At 37.8% G+C, this 12,798-nt stretch overlaps 1 protein-coding gene across 1 annotated transcript in view; it reads left to right on the forward strand.

Moving 5' to 3' along the window:
• The window catches only part of MUC2 (mucin 2, oligomeric mucus/gel-forming), a 53,310-nt gene extending 41,509 nt beyond the window's left edge, over positions 1 to 11,801 (forward strand). Inside the window, exons 34-51 of the mRNA XM_009289465.1 lie at positions 317 to 491; positions 1,060 to 1,307; positions 2,753 to 2,936; positions 3,068 to 3,272; positions 3,596 to 3,774; positions 4,021 to 4,023; positions 4,426 to 4,495; positions 4,817 to 4,917; positions 5,082 to 5,113; positions 5,278 to 5,455; positions 6,065 to 6,169; positions 6,794 to 6,834; positions 7,494 to 7,616; positions 8,088 to 8,186; positions 8,856 to 8,984; positions 9,662 to 9,701; positions 9,993 to 10,122; positions 11,552 to 11,801. Coding sequence (XP_009287740.1) covers positions 317 to 491; positions 1,060 to 1,307; positions 2,753 to 2,936; positions 3,068 to 3,272; positions 3,596 to 3,774; positions 4,021 to 4,023; positions 4,426 to 4,495; positions 4,817 to 4,917; positions 5,082 to 5,113; positions 5,278 to 5,455; positions 6,065 to 6,169; positions 6,794 to 6,834; positions 7,494 to 7,616; positions 8,088 to 8,186; positions 8,856 to 8,984; positions 9,662 to 9,701; positions 9,993 to 10,122; positions 11,552 to 11,801 — 2,292 coding nt within the window. The remainder of the gene's footprint in view (positions 1 to 316; positions 492 to 1,059; positions 1,308 to 2,752; positions 2,937 to 3,067; positions 3,273 to 3,595; positions 3,775 to 4,020; positions 4,024 to 4,425; positions 4,496 to 4,816; positions 4,918 to 5,081; positions 5,114 to 5,277; positions 5,456 to 6,064; positions 6,170 to 6,793; positions 6,835 to 7,493; positions 7,617 to 8,087; positions 8,187 to 8,855; positions 8,985 to 9,661; positions 9,702 to 9,992; positions 10,123 to 11,551) is intronic.
• The last annotated feature ends 997 nt before the right edge of the window (positions 11,802 to 12,798 follow it).

Below are 12,798 nucleotides of genomic sequence, written 5' to 3' on the forward strand. Positions count from 1 at the left end.
CATCCCACCAGGGGGGGAGTGAGCGAGTGGCTGTGTGGTGCTCAGTTGCCAACTGAGGTTAAACCACGACAGCTTGACTTTTATAAGTAATGCTTTTCACTTAGCAACTCTCAGTAGTGCTAGCTCATCTTGCAGGCCTTGATGGTGCTGACTGCTGCACTTCCTTCCCATTTTCAGACTTCTGGTGGGGAAAAAATTGTCAATAAACATATGGTGTTTTAAAACTCTGTAAAACATATTCAGGCATAACTGTTGGCAGTCTGACTGTTCATAAGGTTCCTCTCTCTCTTCCCCCCCCCCCTCTTTCTAAACACAGCCAGGTGAGTCATGGTGGCTCTGTAACTGCACTAAGGCAATATGTATAGAAGACAATATAATCCAGGTGGTTCCCATAATCTGTAATCCACCTCCTAAACCTACATGTGCCAATGGGCTTTCTCCTGTGCAAGTCATTGATGAGGATGGATGCTGTTGGCACTGGGAGTGTGATTGTAAGTATATATTTTGTTGAACATTTTATCTTCTGTGGGAACAATACTAGTGTCAAGGGCAAAAATATTTATCAGGGGACAAGTATCGCACAAGGCTGTGACCCTCAGATTTCTAGTGTTGGTTTGTTTGGAGTGCTTCATTGATTCTTTTTAGCTAATCAGGGGCTTTTACTTAATTTGCCATCATTTCTACATAACTATTGTGTTAGTAGAATAAATTGGTCTCCCAAGGCAGGATTTAAATGTCCAGATGCAGACTTCTATAGGCTAGAAGCCTACATATAAGTTACTTGTTCAGACTATCGGTAAAGGTATATCTATGGTGCAGTCAATCCTATTCTCAGTTGTCTACCGGAAATAAGTCAGATGAACTGTGCCCTGAAAGTGCTTGTTTTTCGCTATTATTGATAAGTTCTAGATAATAAGCTCATGCATTGACATATACACTTTAAAAATTTAAATGCTTAAAGTTAGATGAGGTGAAACCCACACTTACAGATTTTGTTTATAGTCTGATCTGATTCTGTATATTGCCATAAGAAGCTAACCTAGCTGTATGTTTTTGTAGGCTACTGCACTGGCTGGGGAGACCCACATTACATGACTTTTGATGGACTGTACTACAGCTATCAAGGGAATTGTACATACGTCCTTGTGGAAGAGATTTATAAGAAAGTTGACAACTTTGGTGTCTACATTGATAACTACCATTGTGATACACGGGATTTAGTCTCCTGTCCTCGAACGCTCATTGTGAGACACGAGACTCAGGAAGTGCGCATAGCAACAGTCAAACCAAATACTCTACAAGTAAAGGTATTGGAGAATGTTACCTTTGATTTCTTGATTAAAATATTAATACAACATTAACCTGATAATTGTATTCACAATGTTAGGAAAAAAAATTAAAAAGAAATCTGTGTTTTAGATTTAATACCAGTTTGGATTATAAAATAGGACTGCTTTGAAGGACTGCTTTTTTGACTCTGAATATAAATTTCTACAGCTTCGTCCCTTTTTATCTCAAATATTTGCAGTGCCTTATCTCTTCTAAATACACAAACATGGACAAATTGCTAAGAGTTAAGGATATAAAATAAATTCATTTATAATTAATATTAATGTAACAAAGGAAAAGAATAAATGTTGAATGGGAGGATACAACATAAAATAGACATAACAATAAAGTACTGGGCTTAAGCATTTTTAAAAAGTACCATTACTAGCTTTGATTGGTGTCACCTTTTTAATTTTTCAGAATAGGGGCTCTTATGTGTTTATTTCATTGATAAACATGATGCCCCAGCTTTGGGGCTTCAAAATTGGGTGAGAAGTGTTTGGTTTTGGGCTTTTGTGGGGTTTGTTTGGATTATTTTTGTACATTACTGTGTGGGAATATTAGAAGTTATGTCGCAGCACATTGTTGAAAATTTGCAACATTTAGACCTCTTTTTTTTTCTCCAAAGCAAGGAAATCTACCATTGCTGAGTAAAAGTAGTAGTGTTAGTTCCGTAGGTATATCATGGCTACTGTATTTAAATAAATAATAAAGATTTTGGCTTATTTCTTTCATTTAATTTTCCTACAAGCATGTTCCCTTTATGCCAAGGAAGTTAAAACTGTGTGCACTAGGAATTTGGGAGAATTTTATATTGCAGTTTCATGGGGTGTCCTCAGTGCCATAGTCACTCTAATAAATCTCTTGAGTGTTAGAATTTAGCTGGTTTAAACTCTGAATTTTAGCCTAGTTTATCAGTGACTGATAGGCCTTATGTTTGGCTCAGAGAAGAAAAGTTTGACTTTCCAGTAACATAAAAGGAAACTCAGGGACACTTGTTACAAAATAAAACCACATTATTTGCATTTACATTCTATCTCCAATACCAAGTAATGAATAGTCAATTGTTTTCTGAAGTCAATGGGAGAATTTTATATTGCAGTTTCATGGGGTGTCCTCAGTGCCATAGTCACTCTAATAAATCTCTTGAGTGTTAGAATTTAGCTGGTTTAAACTCTGAATTTTAGCCTAGTTTATCAGTGACTGATAGGCCTTTTCTTTGGCTCAGAGAAGAAAAGTTTGACTTTCCAGTAACATAAAAGGAAACTCAGGGACACTTGTTACAAAATAAAACCACATTATTTGCATTTACATTCTATCTCCAATACCAAGTAATGAATAGTCAATTGTTTTCTGAAGTCAAACTAAATATTCTCTATAATTCTCTATAATAATCTCTTTTCTGTTTTCTTTTATTTATTAGGTGACAGTAAACAAACAAGCAGTGGCTTTGCCTTATAAAAAATTTGGCTTGAGCATCTATGAGTCAGGCATAAATCGTGTAGTGGAAATTCCTGAACTAAAAATGAATGTGACTTACAATGGCTTGTCCTTTTCTATCAGAATGCCCTACAGCCTGTTTGGCAACAACACTCATGGACAGTGTGGTAAGGCTTACTCTTGTAATTTTTGTACTCTCAGAAAACCACAAACAGGTAAATGACAGCCCTGCCACGAAGATGAATGGAATTTGATAACAAATCTGTGAGTAAATTCTTTCTCCCCTTGCCAATTTTAGGTACTTGCAATAACAACACAGCAGATGACTGCATGTTGCCGAATGGTAACATTGCAGAAAACTGTGAAACCATGGCAGATCATTGGCAAGTTGTTGATCCCTCCAAACCACAGTGCTCTCCAGGCCTAATTCCTACAAAAGCACCTAGCACAACCCCGATGCAGCCTTGCAAAGAATCTTCCATCTGCAAGCTTCTTTTGGGAAGGTAGGCATTCCTCTGGGGTTTATAAGCCTTTGATCTTCAAATTAAGTGGCAATTTTAGGATTCATTTCTCAATAAAATGTGTTTCTAACTATTGCTCCATTTCTTGTAGCTTTTGTGGGTTGCTTCCATTCCTTTTTCCTTTTTCTGATGTCATTCTTTGCTGATAGCTTGCTTCCAACCCTCTGGCTGCTACATTAACCTTTCTTGATGTTCTCTTGCTCTTCTATGCTCTCTGCCCTCCACTGTCCTATGCTCTTGCCTTTTCCCACACTCACTTAGCAGAAAACAGAATAACTAATAATGATAAATGTTTCTGTTTCTAGTCTGTTCGAGCCATGCCATGGCTTTGTCCGGCCTGAAAAGTACTATGCAGCCTGCGTTTTTGATAGCTGTGTACTTCCCAACTTAGACCTGGAATGCTCAAGTCTGCAGGTCTATGCTGCCACCTGTGCTGATCAAAGTGTATGCATTGACTGGAGAAGTCATACCAATGGTGTTTGCTGTAAGTATTTGGCCATTTATCTTGAACTATTCGGGAAGCTTATATGGAACTGTTTTGGCAATAATGTCCTGATAGTAAATCATATTGCTTTCTGAGCAATGAAGACACCAATAAATCACACCAGTTTCTTTCCTTAAGCAATTTTACAGGTAACATTTTTAACAATGGAAATGATAAATGAGCCTGCAAAAATATACATCTATTGACTGTGCCAGAAACATCTGTATCAGTACTTTTTGTACACAGGCAGTTTTGTGTTTTGCAGACATCAGCAGATCACTGTATTTAGTGACATATGCATTCATTTTCAGCTGTAGTAAGAAGAGGGCAGAGGGTAGGAATACACTCCTCTTTGAGAACTTGTGCAAAAGAGACCGAAATTATGAAAAAAATTGTAATCAAGATGTAGACTCTTGGCTTTATCTCCTTAATGTAAAGTATGGTGCTATATCTCTGTGGCTAAATTGCATAAAATAATTCCATTCAGAGACATGAGTCTGATATCTGTTTTTTTTTTCTCTTTGCTTCTCAAGATTGTCAAAGATACATAGGAAAATGAATAGTCAGTGTTTAATTTCTTGGCATAAGGTCTTGGGGCTTTTCTGTGATATTGTTACTGAGCTCTTTCTCCTTCTTATTCTCCCATTCCAGCTTATAAATGCCCCTCAGATAAAGAATACAAAGCATGTGGTCCTATTAAAGAGATAACCTGCAAATCAAGGTAAATAATTCCTTCACTGTTAGTTATAGTTCATACAACTGTTCAGTCATATCTAATGCATAGGTGGATGAGAGCAATCAACCTCCTGTCATGTCTTAAACTGACTGTCAAATTTGGTACCACTGTTCTCTTGATCCTAAATCTGGGTGCCTGTACTGTTTATGTTGTTTGGCTATACCAAACATAAACATTGACAATCCCTAAAATGCAAATGTGCAGATCATTTGCCACTGTATCTTCAGTGAAAGGTTATTTGGCATAATCTTCCTCTGTGTGCCTATGACAGTAACGGTGTTCCTCTGAACATTTTGTCTCATACAGTCAACAAAACGAAACTTCAACTAAACAAATGGAAGGCTGTTTCTGTCCTAATGGAACAATGCTGTATGACTCTGGTGTGGATGTCTGTGTGAAAACTTGTGGTGAGTTTTACTGCTTCACTCGAATGCATGTTTGTTTCCTCTTTGTTGTCTCCTTCTCATGTGTGCAACATAGATCTGACTGTATGCAATACTCATATGACATATAGTAGAGATGTCTACCATTATATGAGTGGTAATGGAAATTTAATTTGATATTTTCACAGGCTGTCTTGGATTGGATAAGATACCAAGAGAGGTACGCTGCCATGTGCTTTTGTATTTCAAGCAGAGGCTTGGGGTGGGGAGAGGAGAGTGGTGCAGTCTTGTTTTGTGGTCTCCCAACTTTTCATTCCTGTTTTTACTTCTGTTCTTTTTAATTGGCAACCATGCAATCACTTACTTTATTTTCTTTAATGACAGTTTGGGGAAAAGTTTACAGTAGACTGTCAGGACTGTATTTGCCTGGAAGGTGGAAATGGCATTGTATGTGAGCCTCATGAATGTGCCAAACAAAATAAGACCAGTTGTGATGGAGAAGGCTTCTATGAGGCCAATGAAGTCAATTCTGAAGACTCCTGCTGCCCCATTGTCACCTGCAGTGAGTTTATACTTTTGTTTCTAGTCTTTCTATACCTTTTAGGAATAGAAAGGAAAAGAGAACTGAACTAGTTTAGCACCAGAGACCTGCAGCAGCAAGTCACAAAATAGTATCTTTCCTCATGCTTTTTAAAATCAGCTTGCCCAGTGTTAGGGAAAATACTTTTTAATATTGCAATGATTCAGCATAACTGAATTTACAGTTATGGGACTCAATGTAACTGAATCTATAGTTCTTGAGTTCAGGACCACATTTTATTCAAGTAAAATGCAGATAGATTATGGAATTCTATGTGGGTTTTCATTTTGCGGCAGTTGCCTACAACCTTGGAGAGAGTAACAGTTGTCCCCTACTTCTCTGCAAAAAACTGTAATACTTTTTTAACACTTGGTAATTACATAGTAGAAAAAGTTTCATAAACTAGTGCAGCCCCCCAGTCCAGTCCCTGGATTCACTAGGAAACATGTGTTCTCTTTCTGCAACTCATTTCTTTGGAGAGGATCTGGACTGTTTCCTAGCAATGGAAAGTCTATTCTAAATGCTTTGATAGATGCCTATTTCTAGTAGCCGTGATTTAGTGTACTTTCTGGCTTATTCCTTTTTTTTCAGAATGCAATACAAGCTTGTGCACAACTAAAGCCCCCAAGTGTACAGTGGGATTTGAAGTTCATTCTCATATTCCCAGTGGCCAGTGCTGTCCTGTGTACCAGTGTGGTAAGTCGCTTGGAAATGTATTACAATGATTAGCATTATATATTACATAATTTAGCATCACACTTAGTAAGACTGTATGCAATAACCTATTGAAAGAGAGAATAAACACAGTCAGATTCTACAAAGTGGTTACTATTAACACTGGTTACTACTGCCATGCTTATGACGAACAACTACAAAATCAGATATAGCTCAGGTGGCTCAGGTTCAATTTTCCTCGTTGTAAGTACATGCAAGAACAGCTACAGAATTAACTGGGACTGTGGTCTCAGCTTAGTCTAGCAAAATGTCCCTGTAAGCACCCCCAATAGAAGATAGCTTTACAAAGTCTGCTTTGTTCTTGGCAATTGAAACAAGGAACTACTTGTACCCATTAAGTGGACATTCTTGGCTATGAACTGGACTGCATATATTGGGCCAAATCTTCCTCCCTTTTTGCACACGCAGTTTTTGTTCTTATACTTTATATATGTCATATCTGCTACCAGAAATGGGCAATAACCAATGTATTTGACCATATGCATTGTGATTCATTGTGGAAGAAATGAGTTCGACTAGAGTGGGGTGAAGACCTTTTTTTTTTTTCCACCCTATGTAACCACCTAACTCCTTGCTTGTTAACAGTTCCCAAGAGGGTTTGTGTACATCAGAATGCTGAGTTCTTGGTAAGTTCCTATTTCAACAGTTTTCTGAAAATGCTTAGAAGACCAGTTAGTATACTTTATCAGAAGCACTATGAGGAGGTTTACCTAGTACAATCGATATTCTAGAAATTTTCAAATTCCTTTCAGGAGGCCATCAATTTCACAAAGCCTAAATCTTTTCTGAAAAGGTTGCTGTGTATGAAAGAGACTGAGGAGTTGTTTGTATGTCAGTATCAGAGAGAGATTTGGGTTTAAAGTTAAGTGTGCATGCATTTTAGAAAGTCAGTCCACATTTACTGTCAGCACATTATTGCAGTTTTAAGACTCTGTTTTCAAAAATGAAAAGATTTGTAAATAAGTATTATTCTAAACAGACAGATTCCTAATAAATTCTGTTTGGTCTAGTAATTGTTTTATTGCAGATATTTGTATGACACCTGTCCTTTTAATGTCTGAGTTTATCATTGCTATATAGGACTTCACTAAAGACACACGTTAAATTAAATTCAGTATTTAAAATGTTGTCTTCATAAATGGCTAGCCAAATAGCTATCCAGTAGTGTTTATGATCATTTCCTTTTCCATTGCTTGGTTTACAGATTTCTTGCAAATTAAGAAATGTCTGTCACACATGTCATATCTCATTAATATATGACCCTTTTTTTCCTTAAAATTTATAGCCTAATTCCTCGGTCTTTGTTGATAAGTGTCAGAATTGTTTCTGCACTAACGAAGTTAACGTCAGCACTCAACTGAATATCATCTCATGTGAACATATTCCATGCAACACATATTGTGAACCAGTAAGTGACAAACTTAAAACAACAACAAAAAACGAACCCCAAAATACCCATGTACATGAAAAGCAGTTTGATCAATGAGTGGTATAAGCAAAGGACAGGGAGCAGAAATCCAGAGTCCAACTCCAGCATAGATACCAACTGTCCTTGAGCAATCTATTGCGTGAAGCTTGACTGTGTAACTTACAGTATTAAGTTCACATTGGGAGGATTAGCTGGGAAATTTCTGTAGAGCACTTAATGGAGTGATATTTAATTATTAGGCATATTTATTATAGCGCTTTAATTTATTCCATCTATAGCCTGCTTTTAATACTTGTCTTCCATTGGGTTGGAACACAGAAAGGCACAGAAAGGCACCAATCTAGAGTGCACTTCAAAACATAATCAATTAATGGGTTAGTATGTTTTCATTTATTTCTCAAAAATGCATCTATCATAGTGCTTTCATTTTTAATTAATTTTAATATCTAGGGGTATGAACATCAACCAGTGAAAGGTGAATGTTGTGGAAGATGCGTGCAGACTAAGTGTGTTATACATACAGCAAACAATTCTGACCTCATCTTGAGTGTAAGTATGCTTTACATCTTACATCTCTACCAAATTTGTAAAGTTCCCCCTTTCAGAGAGGGAACCTCTCCTTCTCAGAGATAAGGCTTAGTGGAAGTCTGCACCTGAAAGGTCAGAGGCTCACCTAAAGCAAAGCCTATCTACAATTTTTTGGCCTGAAGGAAGGACTCATGAAATAAAATTTTCTGGAAGGCTCTTCCTGGAATGACAAATCCAATACCATTGGAAGGGTTTTTCTTGTGATGTCTGGAAGCTTGGGCTTTTCTATATTATTTGATTTCTGTGTACTGAAAAACACTAGTAAAGCCTGCATGTGAAAAAATTTTATTGCCCCTGTAGGGTGAAAGTTTAGGATTGTTCTTAATTACCATATAACAGTTTAGCTTTCCCTAGGCAAAATCCATTGGCATGGATGTTTTTGTTAATAACTCTAATGTACTCTACATACTTCAGAGGGATTTTTCTTTTCCAAGGGAAACCCCATGTAAAAGTGAAGATTCTCTCCACATATGGCATGCTGCAATACATGTAATAATCTGTATCCGAAACAGCTGTTAAACTAAAAGTAATTGACTGGGAAACAAGAAGAAAGTCATTGTCAGAGGACAGGAAAACTTTTGTCTGAGCTCCCTTCAGCTTTCCTTATTACATTTTGTATTTCGCTTGCAGCCTGGAGAGTTTACAAGTGATCCTTACAACAACTGCACCATTTATAGCTGTGTAAATATCCATAACCAGCTTCTCTCTTCCACATCTGAGATTACCTGCCCAGCATTCAATGAGGAGAGCTGCAAACCTGTAAGTAAATATGGAAAACTTAACCTCTACTCAATGCATGGATTACTTCAGTTTAGTTCAGCCACCTAACTAGCAACAAAAGTCAAATTAAGCTCTGATGACCTTTCACCAAAGTTTTTCAGTCCCAGGGGCAAAAGTTTCTGCTGCATCCATGCACAGACCTATAGAGTTTATAAAATAACATATCTGGGTGAGAGTTCAAGGCTTATAACTGGCAGCTCTCTCTCAGTAGCCAAAACACTGGTCAGCACTGAGATGCAAAGTCCTCGCTGACTGCTTTGTGCGGGGTCCTGTCTGAACAAGAACCATGTTTTCTTGAATGTTACAGAAACAGAAGCTGTTCAGTCAGTAGGCTGCCAGTAACACCATGCATACTCCTCATTCAAATATAGAAGTCTCTGAGAAAACATTTTTTGGAATTGTTTTTGAGGAAAAATTGCATGATGTTAACTGTAGACTTCCTTCAAAGCATTTTCTTTATTTCCGCAGTCCTTTGTAAAATGATAGATTTCAAGTCTGGAAGAGACCATTATCTTTGTTTATTCAGATCAATGCTACAGTTTTCACTGGTTATTTCCAGCCATTGAGGAATTGCTCTCCTCAGGTATTGGCCTAAAAACCTCTTTAATACAGGGAAAGAAAATAATATTATTTTTCCTGTTTCTTTGTTCTTTTAGGGAACTATTACCTTCTTACCTAATGGTTGTTGCAAAACCTGTAAGTATGCCAGTGTACCTGAATCAACAATACTGAGAATGAATTTTATTCTTAAATCAACCCATTTTCCAGCCATAGAGGCTGATATGTTTGTATTTAAATAGATACTTTTATATTTATGTTTGTTATTCCAAGCATTCACTGTCTGATCTCTCTGGGAAAGTTTAAACTGAAGCAGGAAGTCCACTTAAGACAATTCTTTGAGTGCACTAGTGAAGCCCAGAGAGTGCTGAACTGCAAGGAACTTCTGGAGCTATTTCACTGAAAGTATTTTCTGATCTTTCCCTATAGGTGTACCTCTGGATAGTCCCACACCGTGTTCTGTCCGTCAAAGAAAAGACTTTATCGTCTATAAGAGCTGCCGTTCTGTGGACAGAGTTGTCATGACTGAATGTGAAGGAACATGTGGAACCTTCTCACTGTAAGTAAACTGATCAGACAATGAGATTTGAATTCTGCTGGCACTGAGTTTGTTTATGTAAAAGGAACAATAAATAGGTAGACTACAGAATGGTAGAAGACCTTAAACTATCAGCTCCCCAAATCATGGGCACAAAATCATGAAATCTGTGACTGAACAGTTGATTCATCTTAATACAAAGCAGAAAAGTGTGTTAAATTGCCTTGGGATTCAGACAGCTATGATAAGGTCAATTCATCCATTAAGAGCTGGCTTGTCTGTCATTTGTGTCAGACCACCTTGGCTAGAAGTCATCACAAAAGAACATGGATTATTTCCTGTAATGGGAATGAGCCCAGAGATCCGCCAGACCTGATGCTCATAAGCTGAAAAGCTGTTTCTCAATAATTAACATCTAAAATGAAATACACATACATCTTTTAAAGGAAGATTCAAACATGCACAATTTTTATACAGTAAAGAAATTAGAAAACAAATACGTTAGGGGTGGTGTTAGTAGAGTAGCTTCACTGTACATTTTTCTCTGAAATGAGAGAATCTACAAGAAAGTGGCTATAAGAAAATGGCTAGTAGGACACCTGGTTCTGAGCTATTAAACCACTGGAAAAACGTAGTTCTAACTCCCTAAAGAAACTGTCATTTGCTGCCTATCACTGAATATGCTACAGGGTACCTTACATGGGAGTAAACTGATCTTTAGTCTCGGATTGAACCCAGATTGGCCAGTGGGTTTATTAGTATTTTGAAATGCCTTATCGTCTTAGAGTCTTGCTGTGGTTGCGTCTGCACACAAATAGAAGAAAAAGATGGCTCTTGACACAGTTTATAGCCTGATATTGATTCTGCAGGTTAGGAATGGTGTTTGGGAAGCTGATGAACACAAGGCTGCAAAAAATACTTTGCGGTGAGATAGGAACAGAAAGAGCTGCTGCTTCCACTTCCTGTTAACACTGCCAGGTTTGGGATATGCACTTTGATTCAAGTGCTGCAATTGTAGCCCTTGTAGCCAATTGACTGATGTGATGCCATTGTAGATGGCATTGTAGCCACTTGTCTATGCAGTTTTCTTATTCAAGTCAGGGCTTTGTCTGCCCTTAATTGTTGATCTGGTGTATTTAACATCCATCAGCAATGGGATGATGAGAGAAATCTAAGGAAGCTGAGTTCCTAGAACTCACCGGGTATTTTTACTAGGACTTTGATACTAATTGTTTTACCAGAAAAAATCTCAGCAAATGCAATGAATTTTAAAAGCATATTGTTATAACCACTGCTCTGTCAGATGAGCTTAGCATCTTCGTTAGCCACAGCTGTGGCTCTTCTACATATTACTCCAAACTTCTCACAGGAGTTCTGTACCTAATTTCACCCTCTCCTCTGTATGCTGACTTCTGGCACAGAGTAATGTTACCATTTTCCATGTTAACAGATACTCTGCTGATGCCAATTCTATGGAGCACAGCTGTTCTTGCTGCAGGGAATCAAGGACTACTGTGAGGGAAGTGGAACTGAAATGCCCCACTGGGCATTCAATTTCCCATAAGTATATATATGTGGAAAGCTGCAGCTGTCAAGACAGTGAATGCTTACAATCCAGTGAGTTGCAGAGCACAGAAGAAAATGACAAGGCGAGCACTCTGAACCCTATCAAGAGGGCCATCAGCTTAACATCAAAATGAAGGGGAAAAGACCTAACAGCATTCAACTGAAAGGACTATGCACCGTTCTCATCTTCGTTGACTACTTTTGAACTTTGCTTTTCCCAGTTATTGTATCCTGTTTGTTCTCTGGTTATTTTTAACAGTGCTCTATTTATTTGTGCACAAAATAAGAACTCAAGCTTGTATTCTTCCAAGTGCACAGCCTTTTGGGTCCTTTTATAATCAGCTTATTTTCTCTGAATGATTAAAAGCACATTTAAAAAACCATGGGTTTTGTACTTATTCACGTGCTGTCTTGATGAGCCTGAGTTTTAAAAGAGAAGACTTCTTTTTCAAGTTATAGGAAGTCAACTGACATATTTTCTAAATTTTTGGGGTATCTATTTCTGGCTCCTTAAAAATTGAAATATCAGAAGGTACTGTCCAGAGGACCCAACGTGTAAGGTGGGACAGAAGTTGATGATGTCTGCCAGAACAAAGCCAAAGATGAATAATGCGTCATGAAGTGATTCAGATGACTTGGGGAAACTTTTAGTTCAGCACCAGATCTCATTTTAGCAGGGCTGTGTATGTTAGAACTGTCTCAGTTCATGACAATTATGTATTTTCACTAAGAAAGTAGTCCCTCAGCTATGAGAATATGAAGTTCATTCACAGTGCTTGAGGGATGTACAGTTAGTACTATAGTAAGAGGTGTCCAAATTCCAACGTTTGCAGAACACATGCCCTCTGTGAGCTAGTAATCCTAGGCTTCCTCTACAGGAAATTGAGAGAAATGGCCATTTTCAACATTCATTTGTCTCACAACAAAGGGCTTATCCAAAGGAGGTTAGGTGAATTGCACTCTAAAGTGCCTGTTTATTTGATCTTACTGTAAGAGGAGCTGAAGGAGATGAGCTGAGAGATGGACACCTCTCTTGAATCATCTGAAGTACAACGAGGGTAATCCACACCTTCTGTTGTGTGTGAAAAATGCTTTTGGTATTATTTTGTCTCTGTTAATGAACACCAATTG

The sequence above is a fragment of the Aptenodytes forsteri genome, unplaced genomic scaffold, assembly GCF_000699145.1.
Source record: "Aptenodytes forsteri isolate BGI_AS27 unplaced genomic scaffold, ASM69914v1 Scaffold445, whole genome shotgun sequence".
Lineage (NCBI taxonomy): Eukaryota > Metazoa > Chordata > Aves > Sphenisciformes > Spheniscidae > Aptenodytes > Aptenodytes forsteri.